Source organism: Mastigoproctus giganteus, chromosome 8 (genome assembly GCF_048544385.1).
Source record: "Mastigoproctus giganteus isolate SK-2022 chromosome 8, ASM4854438v1, whole genome shotgun sequence".
Classification (NCBI taxonomy): domain Eukaryota; kingdom Metazoa; phylum Arthropoda; class Arachnida; order Uropygi; family Thelyphonidae; genus Mastigoproctus; species Mastigoproctus giganteus.
In genome coordinates this window covers 167188222-167207817 of record NC_143582.1, presented here as the reverse complement: position 1 = coordinate 167207817, position 19596 = coordinate 167188222, and the positions used below count along the sequence as shown (strand labels likewise).

At 37.8% G+C, this 19596-nt stretch overlaps 1 protein-coding gene across 6 annotated transcripts in view; it reads left to right on the top strand.

The window, feature by feature from the left end:
- The window catches only part of LOC150081989 (circadian locomoter output cycles protein kaput-like), a 269964-nt gene that overhangs the window by 131771 nt on the left and 118597 nt on the right, over positions 1-19596 (top strand). For all 6 annotated transcript variants that reach the window (XM_090379039.1, XM_090379036.1, XM_090379038.1 and 3 more), the window contains one exon: positions 15842-15931. In XM_090379039.1, the coding sequence (XP_090235165.1) occupies positions 15842-15931 (90 nt within the window). The remainder of the gene's footprint in view (positions 1-15841; positions 15932-19596) is intronic.

Here is a 19596-nt window from a genome sequence, read left to right as displayed (position 1 = left end):
AGTCAGGGGAGGTACCCATGGACTGGAGATATGCAAATGTGACCCTAATCCGCAAAGTAGGATCAAGGGGAGACACAGGTAATTACAGACCTGTTAGTTTAGTTTCTGTTCCAGGGAAATTAATGGAGGCAATGGTTAAAAAACCATTGCAGGATCATCTAGACAAGACTTCAGTTATAGCTCGGACACAGCATGGGTTTGTTAAGGGGACGTCTTGTCTGACCAATTTGATTGGATACTATGATGTGGTCACAAAGGAACTGGATGCAAAGAATAATTTTGATATCATATTTCGATCTTAGAAAGACTTTTGATGCTGTTGTACAAGGAAGACTGTTGCACAAATTGGAGCAATATGGAATTGGAGGCAAATTGCTGCTATGGATAAAGGGATGATTGAGTGGGAGAAGACAGAGAGTGGTAATCAATGGATACTGCCCTTCATCGACTAATGTTATTAGTGGAGTTCCCCAAGTTTCTGTGTTTGGTCCATTGTTGTTTTTTGTATTTATTAATGATATATTAATGGTGGTATATTAGGCTTGATGTCCAAGTTTGCAGACGATACGAAGGTCGGCAGGGTTGTTAATGACACTAATGATAGTATGCTGCTGCAACAGGATCTAGTAAAGTTGAGCAGATGGGCTGGTTGAGCAGAGGTGGCAACTGAAGTTTAACATTTACAAATGTAAAGAACTGCATGTGGGAAGCAGTAACACCAGAGTAACATATCAACTGTGTGGTACTACAATGACATTGGTAGGGGTAATTTTGCGGGCAGATATGAAGTTTTCTGAGCAGTGCAGATGGTGTGCAGGAGTAGCTCATGGTGTCTTGTCAATGATATACAGGAATTTTTCTAGCAGGGATAAGGAGGTGTTTATCCCCTTGTATAAGGCAATGGTCAGGCCACACCTTGAATACTGTATACAGCTCTGGAGGCCTCATTTTAAGAAGGATGTAGAACTGTTGGAACAAGTACAGAGAAGGGCAACAAGATTAGTGAATGGAACAAAGGGTTGCTCTTACTAAGAAAGGCTTAAGTTTTGGAAATTGCAGTATCTGAAGACTAGGCCCCTGCGAGGTGATCAGATTGAGGTGTATAAAGCCTCGAATGGTTTGAGCATGCTCAATGCTGATGGGATTCTTCTTCTTGCTCAGAAAAATCACCTGAGAGGGCATAAATTGAAATTGAGGAAAGTCAGTTGTAGGATAGATGTGCGTAAGTTTGCCTTTAACCAGTGGGTGGTTGATTGCTGGAATAAACTTCCATCTGTCGTTGTAGAAGTTGATAGCTTAAATAGATTCAAGGTAGAACTAGACAAACATTTGGAGCAAGTGGATGGGTGAAATAATGTGGGTTTTTTTTTGGCTGATGCTATATAAGCTTGCTTTCTTGCATCATGTTCCTATGCTAATGCTATTTTTACTCTAAAAGTAGACAAAAGAATCTTGGCCAAATTCATCATGTGAAACAGCAGGCTCAGAAATTCTGACTGAATAGAACCCACATTGATTCTTCTGCATTCATTTCTAGGTCAACATCATATCCCAGGCTCCTACACCATTTCTAGGTGTAGGAGCCTGGGATATTTTAATGATGGGGCCAGAGTTTTTAACTTTAGGATTGATCGTTACCAGATTAGCATCCCTAGTACTGTTTTGCTAAACTATAATAACCTTATTGTCATTTCCAAAATAGTCCTAACTGTAATATCACCCAAGTTCAGCTTCAGTTTAGGACAATTTCTTAATGTCACTGTTGGAAGGAGAGGAATGTTCAGGGCCAACCTTTAAAATTGCTTTGCTTGAGTTGGAAGAGACTTAGCAGTCTTATCAATCTCTGGAGCACAAAAAATATCCTTTATCAAGTATATACAGTAGAACGTTGGTTATCTGGAATAATTTAAAAGGCTGATTAGCATTAGTAGAGGCATATGATGCAAGAAAGCAAGCTTATGGAGCATCAGCCAAAAAAAAAAAAAACACTCCCATTTCACCCCTCCGTTCGTTAGAAATACCTGTCCAACTGAGCCTTAAATTTATTTAGGCTATCAACTTCCACGACAAGGGATGGAAGTCTGTTCCACCAACCAACTACCCGCTGACTAAAGGCAAATTTCCGCACATCTATCTTACATTTGTCCTTCCTCAATTTGAATTTATGCCATCTCAGGTGATTATTCAATTTATGCTCTCTCAGGTGATATTTCTTCTTTTTTTTTATTAACGGTAATACAGTAAGCTCCAGTTATAGCAATCATGTTTGCAAATTGAATTTTGATTATAATAAGCAAAAGATCGAGTTTACTACCTGTTTATAACAGATTGTACAAACAAAAAAACCCAATAAACTGAAAACTGCAAATTGTTTTTATTGTTTTATGGTTGTGACCTCTAGAATTCTATGTGACATTCAGAAATGTGCTTTTGAAAAATATCAGACTACTGTGTTTTCTCGGAAACCATGAGTGAATTTCAGATTAGTTTAGCTCCAGATTCGGTAAGAATAATATGAGCTCAAAACTGTGCGATTTATTATTTTTCTCAATTTTTTAGGGTAAAATGTGAATGAAAAGAAAATGCATAGTTTTAACATTGCAACAAAAAATGGAAATTATTAATAGAATTAGAAAAGGTGAAAATTTAGGAAATCTCTCTAAAGAGTTTAATGTGGGGACTTTAACAATTTACGACATCAAGAAAAATGTCTTGCCCGATGTTGTGTGAAAAAGCATTGGATTTTAATTGAAAATTAATAGGTAAGTACAGGTTGGCTGAAAACCTTTAAACTGAGACATGGTATACGCAAGCTAGATATTCAATGCGAGAAACTTTCTGCAGGCGAATCGGCAGCAGTGTCCTTTGAAAAGTAAGTTTGCTTCAGTTATAGCAAATTACGAGAAAGAAAACATTTATAATGTTGTTGAGTTGGGCTTATTATGATGGAAAGAATTACCGTGAAAAACCCTAGCCACTAAAAGAAATGCCTGCACTAGGTTTTAAGATGAGAAAAGAGCGAGTTACAGTTGTTGTGTGGCGCCTCCGTAGCCAGATGGGAAGGAGCAGCAGTGCGTAGTACACAAGGATGCGGAAAGGTCAAGGAATGACCACCGCATATCCTGGAGCAATATAGCCTTAGTTGCTAATGCTCCTAAAAACCAAATAACAAACAAACAGTTGTTGTGTGTGCAAATGCCACCATGATGGCACAGATTGTCTGTGCTTGTTATCGGCAAGTCCAAAAAAACCGAGAGCGTTTAAAAATCATAAAAATGCCTGGATGGATGTTTCTGTTTTTTAAGATTGGTTTATAATTTTTTTTATTTAATTAATCTTATTTAATTGTAAGGTAAGATTAAATTTATTTAATCTTACCTTACAATTAAATAAGATTAATTGTAAGGTAAACTTAGATTAAATTAACTTTAAACTTAAACTTAGATTAAATTAACTTTATTTAATCTTAATTAAATTTATTAGATTGAATTTATTTAATCTTACCTTAATTTTCTGGTAAGATTAAATAAATTTAACCTTATCAGGAAAATTTTCTGGTTCGATTATCCAGAAGAGATCTGACATCAATTATTCTGGATAACTAATGCTTTACTGTATTAGCATACTCCCAACTAATCAGCCAACTGTCTTTTACTAATGCAAACAGGAATTAACCTTGACAGTGGTCTCAGAACAGGCTTTTTTGTCCGTCCAGTGGTGCTGTCCTGTTGCATCAGCTTTGTTTGTTTGTTATTTGGTTTTTAGGAGCATTAGCAACAAAGGCCATATTGCCCCGGGGATATGCGCTCATCATTCCCTGACCTTTCTGTATTTGGTGGTCATGGGCTCGAGCCCTGGTCTAATCAAGAAGCGTGTGCTACATACTGCTGCTCCTGCCCACCTGGCTAAGGAGGCGCCACTCTTTGTGCTGAATGGGACAGCTGCAACTTAGCTAGTACTTGATAAGTGTCATGTTGAAGTCAGTAGGCTCTCTTAAGCATGTTGAGGGCAAGTTTGTTGTAATTTAATTGACAATGCAATATCTTATTAAATGTTGGACAGTGACAGTAATTAATATAGATTTGTCAACACCCTATATATGGAGAGTGAGTAAAGTACATTTGCTAACTTCAGTAGAGTTGACATGATTTGACCATAAAAACAAAATTCACAGAACTGTGGCTATATTTATGCTACACAAAACTGTGGCCATATATTTATGCTACACAAAACTGTGGCCATGTATTTATGCTACACAAAACTGTGGCCATATATTTATGCTACACAAAACTGTGGCTATATATTTATGCTACACAAAACAATATGCAAACCTGCAGTGTCTAGTGAATGATCTTAGTTTTAACACTTTTGCTGCTGGCTTTTCCAACAATCATTTTTGACCTGGGATTGAAAACCACAAGATTGAGTCAACCTGGATTGTGGCAGGCAGAGACATTTTTGGGATTTCTTCTCACTATGACTGAATTAATTAACCTCTGCTTGAAGGTTGCTTGAAAAAAAAAAAAAATCTGGTTTTTCTTATTTTTTAAAGTCAGGTGGTTTCCCCTCCAAGTGGATTTAAAACCTGATGCCACATATATGCATCATGGTGCAGTGAATGCATTACTACAATGTAACTGTTGACAAAAACTAGAAATGTAGATCTTGTACATTCATGTCAAAAATAACACAGCAGAATACAGTTAAACTGACCTTAAGGTTTAATACATTCTGATGAATATTTTTATACTGAAAGTATAAAAATACTATACTTAAAATTAGCAGTGAGCATATAAAATGATAGGGGTGCCTCCGTAGCCAGGTGGGAAGGAGCAACAGTGCGTAGCACACGCTTCTTGATTAGACCGGGGTTCGAGCCCGTCACCACCAAAATACGGAGGATGCGGAAAGGTCAAGGAATGACCACTGCATATTCTCGGAGCAATATGGCCTTAGTTGCTAATGCTCCTAAAAAAAAAAAAAAACCAAATCAACAATAAAATGATAGCCATAAACAACTAGTGCCATCACATACTTATGCTTTTTGTGTTAAACATATCAAATTAGTTTTGTTCTCTCGTAGTAATATGGACATTCATTTTACATTATGAACCTAGCGAGTCTTGAAAAAGAAGCTTTGCTCAGGCCTAAAGTACAATTAACAGATTTGAAAGACAATAGTAATTTCCATAATTTTAAACTTGTCTGTAAGATTTGAACTGAGAACATGTATATTTGTGACATGAATTAAGATTTTGGACGTTTTAGATCATTTGACAGATAAGTCTGTTCCATTAGTTTGACTGTTCATGGTACATTGAGGTAGTGAAGCAAAAGTTGTGGTAGGAGGAGAAACTTGTATGAAGTGAAAAAACATTTTGTTATACCCAGTCTTTTAATATAGCATGGTTCTCCTCCCGTGCCGCTGACAAAATAGGGACTCCCTCCAATCACTGCTGGCAGAATACAGGTGTGAAATATGATACACCAACTAATCCAGATGTTTTATCTTGGTGCAGTAGCTATCTAGTGACTAGCCTGCAAAAATCATTTTAAAGCTGCACCCTTGAAATGTAAAAGAACTCCATTATGCAAAATTGTGGTATTGCACTTGATAATGAAATTATCTATTAGCTTGACTTTTTTTTTTTATGAAAACCCCAAACATGAGAGGTATTAGTACCGTGCTTGTGTCAGAGGTTGAGAAGACAAAAGAAGATATTTGTTGACATTAGATATGAACTTCTGTAGACTGTAATTTTCACGAAATATGTATGAGGGAAGGTTGTTCCAGAAAACGACAGTTGAATGAATAAACAAGAAAGATGAAAAGTTGGTTCTGTGAGTTTGAAGTTGGACAGTAAATGGATGTTGGCTGGTAGCAGCACATGTTCTGGCTGTTTTCAAAGAGAGAGAGCGGGAATTATAGAAGCCAATTCAGAACAGTGCTCATGGAAGTATCTGTAGAAAAGGCATGCAGCAGAAACAGTACGTCTATGAGACAGTGAGTGCAGAGACTCTGTTAGAGAGGAGTTATTAATTAACCTAACTGCCTCTTCTGAATGGAATCTAGAAGCCTGAGAGAGGTTTTGGGGGCACCACTCCAGATGTGGGAACAATATTCCATGGTAGGGTGGATTTGCAATTTGTATAGAGTGAACAGCTGTTTGGAAGAAAAGTAAAGTTGAGAGCGAAAGGAAAAACCAAGTTTTTTAGATGCAGAGGAAGCAATATTTGTAATGTGCTTGTGCCAAGAGAGATTAAAAGTCAGGGTAATCCTCAAAAGAGATATATCAACTTTCTAGAAATCGGAGTGTCACCAAAGATAAGCATAGGAGCAGAAGAATCCTTTTTTGCGAGATATAAAACAAGACTGAGTTTTAGTTTTGAATGATTGAAATCAACTAAGTTGTCTTTGCTCCACTGCAGAATTACCTGGAGATTGGCATTTGAGGAATTGATAGCGGATATTTGAGAAGTTGAAACTCATAGAGCAGGGCAAAATGGAAAGTGGAATGCAATGTGCTATCATCGGCAAAACCATGGATAGGATTTCCAGTTAATGGAAGAAGGTTATTAATATACAAGAGGAAAAGAGTGGGGGAAAGAATTGAACCTTGGGGGACACCAGCATTAATGGAGAAGTTAGAAGACAGAGAGCCATCTACCATCACCCTCAGTGAGCGATCAGAGAGAAAACTGCATAACCAATTACAAAAAACAGTTGGCAAACCATAAGATGGAAGCTTGTTTATCAGACCTTTATGCCAAACACGATTGAAAGCCTTTGAGATGTCAAGAGCAACTGCTTCTGTTTCCCCAAACTTTACCATTGAATTTGTCCATAAATGAGTAACATAAGCCAGAATATCACTAGTGGATTGACACTGGTGATTGTTGATCAGATGGAAGGTTTCTAGGTAGGTTAAGAGTTGGCGGTTAATTGATTTCTCCGTTACTTTAGAAAGAGTAGAGGTAATTGTAATGGGATGATAATTGGATGAGAGGGATTTGTCACCCTTCTTAGGAACTGGCTGGATATGAGCAATTTTCCAAGCAGAAGGAAAAACACCTTTGGAATAAGAAAGTGAAAAAAGGCAGCAAAGAACAGAGTAAGTTCAGGAGCACAGGTTTTGAGAACAAGTGGAGAAATACCATCAGGACCTAGAGCTTTCTTAGCATCAAGATTCCTCAAAATCCTTCTGACATCTTTTAACCAAAGACCACAGGAGTGTGCTATTAATGGTGGGAGGTGTTTTACCAACATCATTAATACGTGAGATGGAAGAAAAATAGGATGCTAGCAGGTCAGCTTTATCCTTGGCTGAAGTGACAACAGAACCATCTGGTTTTGACAGGGGGAGCAGAGATGGGCAAAAGTTGCGGCCAATAGCTTTGACAAGAGAGCAGAATGCTCAGCTACCATTAGGGCAAGAAGCAAGTTTTGTACTCTTAGCCTGTTCAAAATCTAGTTTGGACTGATTAATAACTGCTTTATAATTGCTGCGAGCTTTGGTGTAGGCAGAAAATGAAACTGAAGAATTGGAAACAGGCCAATTATGAAATGCAACATTCTTCTCTTGATGAATAGCCTTAGCACATTTATTGGAAAACCAAGGTTTAAATAAAGGACGAGATTTTAAAGTAGAGTGTGGAATAAAGGATTCCATTCCTATAAAAATAATTTCACTCACACGATCTGAGCAAACTTTGACATCAGAAGTTTTGAAACAGTAATCTGACCAAGGAAAAGAAGAAAAGAAATCTCGCATCCCATTTTGCATTCTTGTAATGCCAAACAATACAAGGTTGGGAATAGCCATGAGATAAAGGATCCATTGGAGAAGAGACAATCACCAAGTTGTGATCTGAGGTGCCTAAAGGACCACTCACTTCGACCATGTACTTAGAAGGGTTGTTTGTGAGAAAAAGATCAAGCGTGTTGGCTGTATGGTTAGGATTGTCCGGTATTCTTGTAGGTAAATGAACAATCTGTGCAAGGTCATTAGTAATTGCAAAAGCCTCAGCATCTCGACCAGCTGAGTCAGCGTGACTAGAAAATGGAAGCCATCTGGAGCTGTGAACATTAAAATCACCATGAAAATTATCTCACTGTTAGGAAAGTTGTACTAGAGAAAGTCAAATTGCAAAGAGAAGTCAAAGAGCTCCAAGTGAATAGTGGAGTTGGGAGAATGGTAGAGACAACAGATGAATTTGACACAATGAGGTAGAGAGATTTTTAGCCAGAGAAGATCGAAAAGAGGAGATTCCAAATTACCAATTCTCTGACAGGGAATATTGGAATGGACATATGCACAAGTACCACCTTTGAGGCAAAAGGAATCATACAGCAAATAATTTGGGCAACTGAGATGAGCAGTATTTGAATCAACCGATAACTGAGATTCTGTCAGAAAAAGTACATGGGGTTTGGCAGACTGCAAGTGGAAATGGACGTCGTTGAGATTAGAATTGAGACCACGTATATTTGTGAAATGAACTAGGAACTGTTTGGGAGGTTTAGATCTTTTTGCAGATAAGCTTACTGTATTAGTTTAACAATTCATGGTGTATTCAATAGTAAGAAAAAGTGAGGGGGGAATGTTGTATGAAGTAATGAAATTTTTGGATAATGCATACACATGGTAAGGATATACCCAGATCCTTGACATAATTTGGCCTCGACAATGCCCCCCCCCCCAAGCATACACACTACTTGGACTCCCTCAAGTCGCTATCTGGCAGAGTAGAGGTAAAAAGATTATTTACTAGCTGATCTGGAAGCCTCCTAAAGAGTTACCAATAGGTTTGGTCCGGTGTACTAACTAGTGGCCGGCCTTTGAACACTTTTAGAGCTCCACCCTCAAAATGTAAGGAAGATTGGATCTCGCCATGATGTTCATCATAACCTCAAAAGTAATCAGTCATAATGCATGATGGAAGAGATAGGAAAGGATTGACTGTATAAGATTTAACATTTTCTCTGTACAGAAAAGGTTGTATCACCGTGTCCTGTGAGAAGTTTTATATAAGCATTGTCAAGATCCACTGGAAAAAATACATATTCTTTGGTCTCCAACTCTGTTGTGTGCATGCATGTAAGAGTTTTGAGAAACGTTCTTTAATAAATTTCCATGGTGATTTATCACACAAAGAGACAGTACTCTAACCTCCTGAGGATTATTTAAGGTACAAATGAATGAGCACAGCACACTTTCTTACTGCAGCAACGTTCATATGTGTATGCTTATAGTTTTTTTTTCCTTGAGGGTGCCTTGGCTTATATGTCTCTTAGGCCATGGGATATACAACATTTTCCAACAACAGTACAGTTCCAAGGCTTCTACATTTTTATGAACATATTGGGCAAGTGTTCCCAATTGGTCTGATACAGTTGTGATTTTTTTTTTTTTTTTTCCCTAATTTCTTTAACCCAATATTTTTTGATGAACATCTTAACTAACTTAAAGTAATCAACTAGTTATCCATTTATGTTTTACTTAAGTTTTGTGAAGACTGGAATGGTCATTCTTTTTCTTTTCTGTAATTGTGATAGATGGTTTTCCATCTGATTTTGACATCTTCAGAATCTGTGAGATTGTCAGATGGTATTTTGGGTACATTAAGTTTTAATTAATTATGCTGGCCAATGTGATTTTTATTTCCATTAATGTATTAGCTGCTTGCAGTCAATTTTTATGCATAGATTTCAAAAATTATTCTTAAAATATCACTCACATCACAATTTCTATATATACTGGTTTTTTGTACCCATATTATATACATTCAGTGATCAATGAATTATGACCACCCCATCCATAATGGACTGTGCTGCATACCTCGCAGTATAAAAAGCTGTGCGGCTTAGTACGATAAAGCAGTAGTAAATTGCATCTGGTTACGAAAGTCAAAGTGATGAAGTAGAAGTTATGGGATGTAGTAAAGATATCACAGAGTTTCAAAAGGTATGATTGTGGGAGCTCATGTCAGGTGCTTCCATATTGGAAACTGCTTCTTGTTGGTTTCTCATGGCCCACTGTGGTTAAGGTGTACAAAGAATAGTGTTGAACAGGTCAAACCACCTTCCACCAACAGAACTGTAAAGGATTATGCAAGGTAGATGTTTGCGGTGAATGATAGGTATAGGTATGTTGAGGGTCTGATGGCTCCGGGGATTTCTCCCATCTCTGCGTATGTTCTATGTATCGAGTGACAGTACCCTGTCTATGCCAGAGGTTTAAAAATAATGTATGGGTCATGTGGTATGTAGTCTGTTGTGCCCATTGTTCATCCGGCCTGTTGGCTGCCGGGCCCCCAGTGGGACCCGGCGTTACCATACCTAGCGACGGGGACGCTGGCCAGGTGTACCAAGAGACTAATTATACTCTGGCAGGTCCTGCCACTTACTTTCCTGGGATTTTGGTGACTAGGACCTAAAATAAAGGTTGGAGTTATCGCTGTTGATTTAAGTAAAATTGCATTTAGAAAGCACTGCGTGGGGTTTTACACTGAAAGAACTATTTCTAGAGAGCCTAAAAGGTCGGGCAAAATTTGATGTGATTTAAATTTGGACATGTGGGGCAGTCGCTGTACAAGAGAAAGTAATGGGAGGGAGGGTGTAGATGGTGGGGGGATGAAATAGGAAGAAGAGGGGGTCAGGTAGGAAGGTGACCCCCCCATTTTCAGTGGGGCATGCCCATGCCCCACGACATGGGGAGGCGAGGCGAGGAGAGGAGGAATAAAAAAACAAAAAAAATATGGGGAGGCGAGGAGAGAAGAACAAATACCCCCTCCCTGAAAAAAAAAAATAATAATAAATAAATAAAATAAAAAATAATAATAATAAATAAATAAAATAAAAAAAATAATAAAAAATAAAAACAAAAAAAAATATGGGGAGGTGAGGAGAGGAGAAGAACAAATACCCCCTCCCCAAAAAAAAAAAAAAAAACCGCACAAGGGAGTGCATGGGTGGACAGTAGGCCATCCAAATCATCCTAGAGTCTTAACTTTCTGTGGTATGCTGAGTTTTTTTTTTTTTTTACTTGTTTGACCTCCTGCATTCTTTCTAGTCGGGTTGCCTTTGGTATATTTCTATCATTGTTTTCCTTCTAGAAAATAGATCCTGGTCATATTGACTGAGTGCCTTGTAGTCCTCTTGAGTGTCTAACAGTCTGGGTTCTTGGTTGTCTGGGATATATTGGATTGCCGTTATTAGACATAGTCGTAGGTCATCATACAAATAGCACTCAAACATTAAGTGTCTCCAGGACTCCGGATTGCCACAGGGACAGCCCGCGTTATTTATGATGCCAAGTTGGTGAAGTTTAGCTTTGTTCATCAAAACAAGTGTTCATCAAAACACTTGTTTTGATGAACCGAAGGCGACAAATGAAGAGCAAGTTAAACACTGAAATGGATAAAATTGAGTATACTAAGTTATGCAAAGCCATTAAAAAGAGACTCAGAGAGGACATAAGAAGATTTAACACAAGAAAAGTAGAACAAGCATTAAGGGAAAACAAAGGATTTATATCAGCAGCCATGAGCAGTAATATAGAAAGACAAATGATACTGAAACTGGAAAATATCAATGGTGTACTTATAAATGGCAGAAGACTACTATCGAGAATTATACAAGGAGCGAGGGAATGATGCCTGCAATGGGGAAGATGGATCGCAAATCAGCAACACATACGACATACCCAAGATTCTTCCTGATGAGGTAGAACATGCATTGAAGAAAATGAAGAATCAGAAAAGCCCCGGGGGAAGATGAAGTTACTGTAGAGTTGTTAAAATTGGGAGGAAGAGACATAACACAAAAACTGGCAAGGCTCTTCACAAAGTGCATTAGAAAAGGTGTGACGCCTAAGCAGTGGATTAATGCAATCATAGTTTTGCTGCATAAGAAAGGAGATAAATCAGAAATTGGAAATTATAGAACAATTAACTTGTTATCCCACATCTACAAGTTGTTCACAAGGGTCATTACTAACAGATTAGAAAGAATACTTCATGAGAATCAACCAAAAGAGCAAGCTGGCTTTACGACAGGATTCTCAACTATGGATCACCTTCACGTAATATCACAGCTAATGGAGAAAGCAAATGAATATAAAACACCATTATTCCTGGCATTTGTGAATTATGAAAAGGCATTTGACTCCATACAGCATAAGGCAATGTTTTGGGCACTGGAAAGACAAGGCATAGATATCCCATATATTATGATTTTGAAGAAAATATATGAGAATGCTACCTCCTTTATTAGACTAGACAAAGGCAGTAGGAAATTTAAAATCGAGAAAGGAGTTCGACAAGGAGACATAATATCTCCAAAGCTGTTTACTGCTGCCCTTGAAGCTTTCAGAAGATTAGACTGGGTGCAGAAAGGAGTCAATACGAATGGAGAGTACCTGAATCATTTACGATTTGCATAATCTTAATCAGTTATGCACAATTAGTAAGGATTTTGGACTAAAGATGAATATGGCTAAAACAAAAGTAATGATGAACAAGTATGCCAGAGAAAGGGACATAATGATTGAAGGAGCAGTAATTGAAAAGGTGGAGTCATATACTTATCTAGGACAAGTTATTAGCTGTAATAATGATAAATGGCTGAAAGTCAAGAGAAGAATAAATTTTGTATGGATAGCATTCAGGAAATATAGTCACATACTGAAGAGCAATATCCCAGTTTGTCTGAAATGTAAACCATCACTTATGGAAGTGAAACTTGGGCACTCACCAAAAGAATGGAAGAGAAGCTGAGAACTACACAGCGAAGAATGGACCAATTATATTGGGAATCAGACTGTTAGATAAGAAGAGAAACACATGGATTAGGCAGCAAACTCAAGTAAAGGACATTCTTATCGAAGCTAAAGAACTAAAATGCTCTTGGGAAGGACACATAGCTAGAAGACATGATGACAGATGGACTAAGAAAATAACTGAATGTTACCCAAGAGGAGGTAGAAGAAAACCTGGAAGACCACAGCAGAGATGGATAGATGAAATTCATGAGGTTGTGGGTAGTAAATGGATGGCCATTTCACAAAACAGAAGGAACTGGAAAGTTGCTGGAGAGGCCTTCATCCTGCAGTGGATTGAAAATGGCTGATGATGATGTTGTTATTACCTGCAAATAATAATGTTTGCATGTGGTCACAGATGGCAGTAATGTTGGGGTGGGTTAACATGTTGAACCCTGTCTCTTTGCTTTCCATTTCATTCGTTCCATAATGGAAAGACATACATTTTGTAGTGTGAGTATGTGTAGAGTTTATCTGTGTATCTATTGCATATTATCTGTTTATTCTGTGTTTTGCTTAGTGCTGTATTGTTAAAATATTTAAGCAGAAGCAAAGGAAGTGGCTTGATCATCTTGACAGTTTCTGCTGTGTGTGTGTGTGGATGGTTTACAACAAAAATCAGATGAAGAAAATATACAGTATTATATTACTGAACATGCATATTCATTTTACTTTGGTTGCAAGATTGGTGATCATGACAAAACGTGGGCTTCACATGCGCTGTTTTTTCTTGTATCACAAATCTGAGGATGTGGCAAATTGGGAAAATTAAAAGTATATCTTTTATTGTTGCTGTGGTGTGGTGAGAATGGCAGAATCACATTCAATGACTGCTAGTTCTGCATGGCAAAAATATTAGTGTTGTTCAGAAAAGCAAGTACAGGCATAAAATATCCTAACATGTCATCTGCAGTAAGGCCTGTTCCATATAATGAAGACCTGCCAATACCATATCCTCTAAAATCTCAGAATAAAGGAAGAAGTGATATATATAGCAAGGATTCTTTATTGAAGACTTTGCTGGACTGTCCACTTCTACTACCAACAAGAAATTATAATGTGTCACCCTTAATTAAGGAAAAAGAGTTGAATGATTTAAGGTTATCTAAAGAGCAAGCAATAACTAGTTCAACAAGAATAAAGTCATTTGATGCAGAACCCAAATTATAGTATATATTAAAACGTCACAAGGTGTTTTCAAAATGTTTGTTGTGGAAGATGGTATATGTTTCTGTAATTTGAATGAATTGGATATTCAACACAATCCTGATGAATGGTGTATATTTATTGATGCTTCAAAATTAAATTTAAAGCATTTTTGTTGCACAATGGTAATGCATTCTCATCAGTTCCTTTACTTCATGCTGTTGGCTTCAAAGAAACATAAGAAGGAATGTCCAAGATCCTTAATGCTCTAAAGTACCGTGACTTTGCTTGGAATGTCTGTGGTAATCTGAAGGTGGTTTACTCACTGCTCTACTGGAGGGTTTCACAAAATGCTGTTTTGTATATCCTGAAAGAGGCCTCTGAGGTCAGGAAAACTCATGTCTGAAAAATATATAAATTCATACACTGACCATTGAATAAAATTTAAAATTTAATATGACTACAATCTTTACACAAAAATATTTACAATAAACTATTGCGGAATGCTAAAAACTGTAATAAAAGATCATTTACAATAAAATTTGCTAAAATATAAAACATTAAAAGCGCTAAAAACCTGAAGCTTTCGGGAGTGTCAGCTCCCTTCTTCAACAGTGATGTGACTTCCTGCAATAAATTTTATTCAATGGTCGGTGTATGAATTTATATATTTTTCAGACTGCTGTTTTGTATGTTTGTGGGACTGAGTAAAACATCATATTGTGTAGCTGTGGGAAAAGAGGGTGGAATTTTTAATAGAGAGAAGTAATAAAAAATACATTCCACTGGTTAGAACAAAAGTTCTGCTTCTACCTTCACATATAAAGCTTGGATTGGCCAAGATTCTGTTAACATTCTGGATAAAAACAGAAGTGGATTCTACTACCTAAGGGAAATTTTTCCAATTTTATAGCAAACCTGGATAAAGCAATTTTCATTGGGACTCAAACTCCTCAAAGGTGATGTATTAGAAACAAAGCTACAGAATGCCGACTACGAGCTTGGTGATCATTTAAAGCATGGATTTCTTGGCAGGAGGAAAGAAGATGATAATGAATATCTGGTGTCAACTTGACTATGATGTTATTAAGATATTGGCTGCTGGATGTTTTTGAAATTCATTTTCTTAAATAAATTTTCTGTGTAAACTCTGGGATGAACACAGGCCAGGAGGCCTGTGGAGGCCTCAAAAAAAAAAAAAAACCCACAGTTATTCTCTCAGTTTGTGAGGTGTAAGTGAAGAGCAAGGGGAACACCTATCAGGATATATTCATGATGGCAAAACAGTACCAAGGTTGCTAGGATACTGTCATGTTGGGAAATTGCTGTTTGTTTCTTCAGAAGGACTTAAAGAAAAACCGAGTTGCAAATATTTCTAAGGAAATAGACTGTATGTAGTACCTCAAACCTTTGGTTAAAGTGCTATAAAATGAATGACTCATTTTTATGATAGCATATGTATTACAATATGATATTTGAAATTGGTTGTTCATTAAATTACTTAAATTTCAGTATATCTTTCAATAGAGGCACCATAGAGAAGATATTTTCCTTATTCTGACATTTTGGAATCAGATCAGTTTCCTTAAGAATCTGCGACTTTTGCTATGGAAACATGAATTTTATTTATTTTTATTTATTTTTATTGTCTTCCAGTGTTCTTATTATTTATATTTTGTTGATATTTTTGCTAAATAAGACTTTGGTCAATTTGTGAATAGGTGTGTATTTACTTTTTCTTGCTGTGCTTGCTTTCTTGCTTCTTATAATTTTCTAATGAAGAATTGCAGTGGTTATTGTAATTATTCATTAGTTATTTCTTTGATAAATAATGCTCAAATGTACATATTTTTGTATTCCCATGTTTTCATTAGGCAGTGGATGGCTTTTTATTGGTAACAACAAGCTTAGGAAAAATAATGTATATATCTCAGTCTGTGGAAAGATTCCTTGGACATCAAAATGTAAGTATTATTTTTTCAATAAAATGATTTTTCCCCCATTTATACTTAAGACCTTATTTTAATCATTAAAGTGACTAAATATGGAAATTAATATGAAAACAATGGTTAATGTCCTGTCATTCTATCACCTTCCTAGTCTGGTCCTAGAAACCAGATTTGCCAAGGATGTCATGCTATTGTCATACAAATCTTGAACCACAAATTTATAAGCCACTCCCATCCCCAGAATCTTTCCATTATAGCTATGTTAGATCAAGATGAACTGAACCAAGAAATTAATGTGCTGTAACTGCATACACAAAATTACCCATTGCAATATTTAGAATTGATTTCTTGCTCTCAGGGATATTATAAAATACATCAGTCTTCAGTCTAATATATTTGCACTTTGTTCCAGCTCTTTTATTATATTCCTGTGGGCCATACTTCCCAGATCTTGCTAATACCATATGCAGAGTTTTCTAGTTGATTCTTGAGTCAGTTGTAAAAAGCATTTCCAATAAAAAATATTATGCCACTGTCTGAAACATTTACAATATGGATTTGGAAAGACACCAAGAATTTCCTTGTGAAAGGAAAAAAAGTTTCTCCAATAATATGCAAAACTCAACTTCCCATTCCAAGAAGTAATGTAGTCAAATACGTTACCAAAATGCTTGGAGCTTAGAGGACAAAACTGACACAGCTGTACAGATCTTCTTGTGTGTTTTGTAAGCTTCTGTGCATGAGTAAAAGTTGGGGAGAGGTGACCTGGCAGAATAGAGATTTGTTTGCAATGGTAACTGCTGTTTGTTACAATACCTTGCTTCTGTTACCCTAATTGCATAAGGAAGGAGTTTTCACATATTTTTTAAAGTTGCACCTGTCTATGTTTAGCCATCCTTTGATTTTTCCCCTCGACGTGGGCACCTGTACATGCTGGAGGTACCCCTAGTGGTGCTGCTGGTCCTCCAGATTAGCATCACTGGGATCCAATGCCTACAGCCTAGGTTCCAGGCTAGTATCAATTGAATCCAGCATGTTTGCCGTGCACTGCGACCTGTGGAAATTCAGAAAGGGGGATCCTGGTGGTTGAGAGGCCCAGCTTCAAGACACCACTTTGGCCCCTGCTTCTAAAAGATGGGTGGTCTTGGATGGCTCGGCTAGTGGGTTTGCTTGCAAGGGTCAACTGTGTCATTGCCATGCCCCTACCCTCATGGTCTGAAGGACAGGGATTCAGGCTGGTGGCAGTGCAGCTATGGTGTCTGAGTACCCCTCGCGTCCAACTCCCGAGCACATTTATTGCATGCCAGGTGTTGGGGAGCCTGGACACTGAACCAACTTAAAAACATTATGAATCCTGATAAACATATTCTTCAGGGGCCGCACCGTGGTCCTTATCTGCAAATATAGGTGAAGACAGTGCTATTGCTACAAAGAGACAGCGAACTGAAATACCGTCGGCCTGTCCCAAGATTTTTAATTATCCATTCAACCAGCAAAAAACCGATTAGGAAAATGTCACCCTTTTTTTTTTATTTAGAAATGGTTAGAGGGATTAGCAGGTTCCTCAAATCAATTAAGAGGCTCCGTTCTGGGGATCTCTTAATTGAAACAAAAAAATGACAGGCAGTGTGAGCAACATTATTTGGAGGAATACCCATAGAACACTCAATTCATCGAGAGGTCTTATTTCAGAGTGGGACCTTCTCAAGGTTACTGAGGAGGAAATATGCTCTGAACTAAAACCACGGGAGGGTAATTGCCAATAAGAGAATTAATGCGCATAGAGATGGGAAATTTGTTCTCACTAGAAATATAATCCTGATCTTTAACTCACCATCTCCGAATGAGATTAAAACTGGCTACATCAATTGTCCAGTGTGTCCATATGTTCCAAATCCTTTACGATGTTTTAGGTGCCAGAAAAATGGACAGTCTCAAATGGCCTGCTGTGGAGTCCTTGCATGCTCTTGATGTGGTGCAAAGGCCCATGAAACAATATCATGTTCATCCACAAAACCCACCTGTATTAACTGCCAGGGAGAACATCCAGCCTACTCACGAGCATGCCAGAGATGGAAAGAAGAAATTCAACCAACTTAAAAACATTATGAATCCTGATAAACATATTTCTTCAGGGGCCGCAACAGGTGAACATATCATATCAGGAGGCAAGGAAAATGGTTAAACCAATAAATATCAGCAAACCCACCTACACCCAGAAGGTATCAGGGAGATGTTACATCGGAACTCAGACGGACATGACCATTTCCTCCAAAAGAGTCATTCACTCCCATTGCACATTACCTCTCAAGCTCACAAAAATCTGCACAGAGAGATTAATCAGTTGCTACTCCTATATTGGTACCTCCTGATGCTTCACAAGTAACAAAAGCAATTGCCAAAGAAAATACCAAGAAAATTGAAGTACCCCTAGTATCCAAGAAAACATGGATGTCGAGGAGGAGGTACAAAATGATTTAGTCTTGGAACACTTTGCTGAGGAGGAAATGGGCACAGGACAGCATCCATAAGTCCCCAGAAAAGATAAATCCAAGACTGACAAAAGTAAGCCCGCACTCGGAAGCCGCCTGATGGACCCACCAAGCCAAAACAATGGCTAAATTCCTACAATGGAACTGTCGTGGATTCCAATGAAACAATGATGACATCAAGGCCCTCCTGCAAAAGCATGAGCAGTTAGGCTTCGAAATGGATGACAGTTCAAGGGGCACCCCTACCTAGCCGGGCACGGCTACGTCGTCATGCAATAGATCCCCTCAGCCTAGGAAAAGTGCCAAAGGTAAATGTGTGCAACATTCCAAAGTAAGTAACAGTTTGAAAAATACTATGCACAATGTTCAGAAGGATCTTGACTTAGCCAAGGCAAATAGGAATTTGGAGAAGTTGATGAAATGCACACCAACTGTTTCCCTTGGTTTGTCTCCATGCGATGGAACACAGAGTATGCTAGATCAAGGGGATTTTTACCTGGATCATGCGAGGGAACCTGTAGATTTAGCTGAGAACATATCTTTTAAAACATTTAGTGAGCTTTCTCTCTGCCTGCGCAAGGACCTGGAGGAATTTATTTTTCAGGAGAAAAAAGGTGTTGGTATGAGGATTGTAAATGGGGTACTTTCAAGATGGCGCACACTTGAAAGTGCTCTATATGATGTTGGCATTGAAAATGAGCGTCTAAAGGAGAAGGTCACTGGCTTAGAGAGGGTACTAGATGTGAATGAAAAACAACTCAGAGAGATCCAGATCAAGGAAGACTGGCTTACTAAGGAACTGTTTAATGCTTCCTTGTTGGGAGCAGAAAATAAATGCTTAAAGGATAACATTACATCCTTGGAGGTGAAATTGGAAGAATACAAACAAAAAATTGAAGGACTGAAAAATAAAGACAGTGATATAGTAAGGTAATCCAGCTTAGAACACCTCAGAATCAGGTGAACATCGAGGGACGAGGGCAAACTAAGGGAAGAATGAAAGTCAGGTGTGCTTGTCTTCTTCATCATTGAATGTGACAGGAGGACATGTTCTGATAGTGAAAGCAGCTGAGGGATCAAGATTGAAAAATATTGATGAGGTGCGTTTAGCAGTAACTAAAGAGCTTAAAAGCAGCTTAAAGAAAATTAGGATAAGGAGGCTCCGGAAGATTAGGGATAATGGTGTGG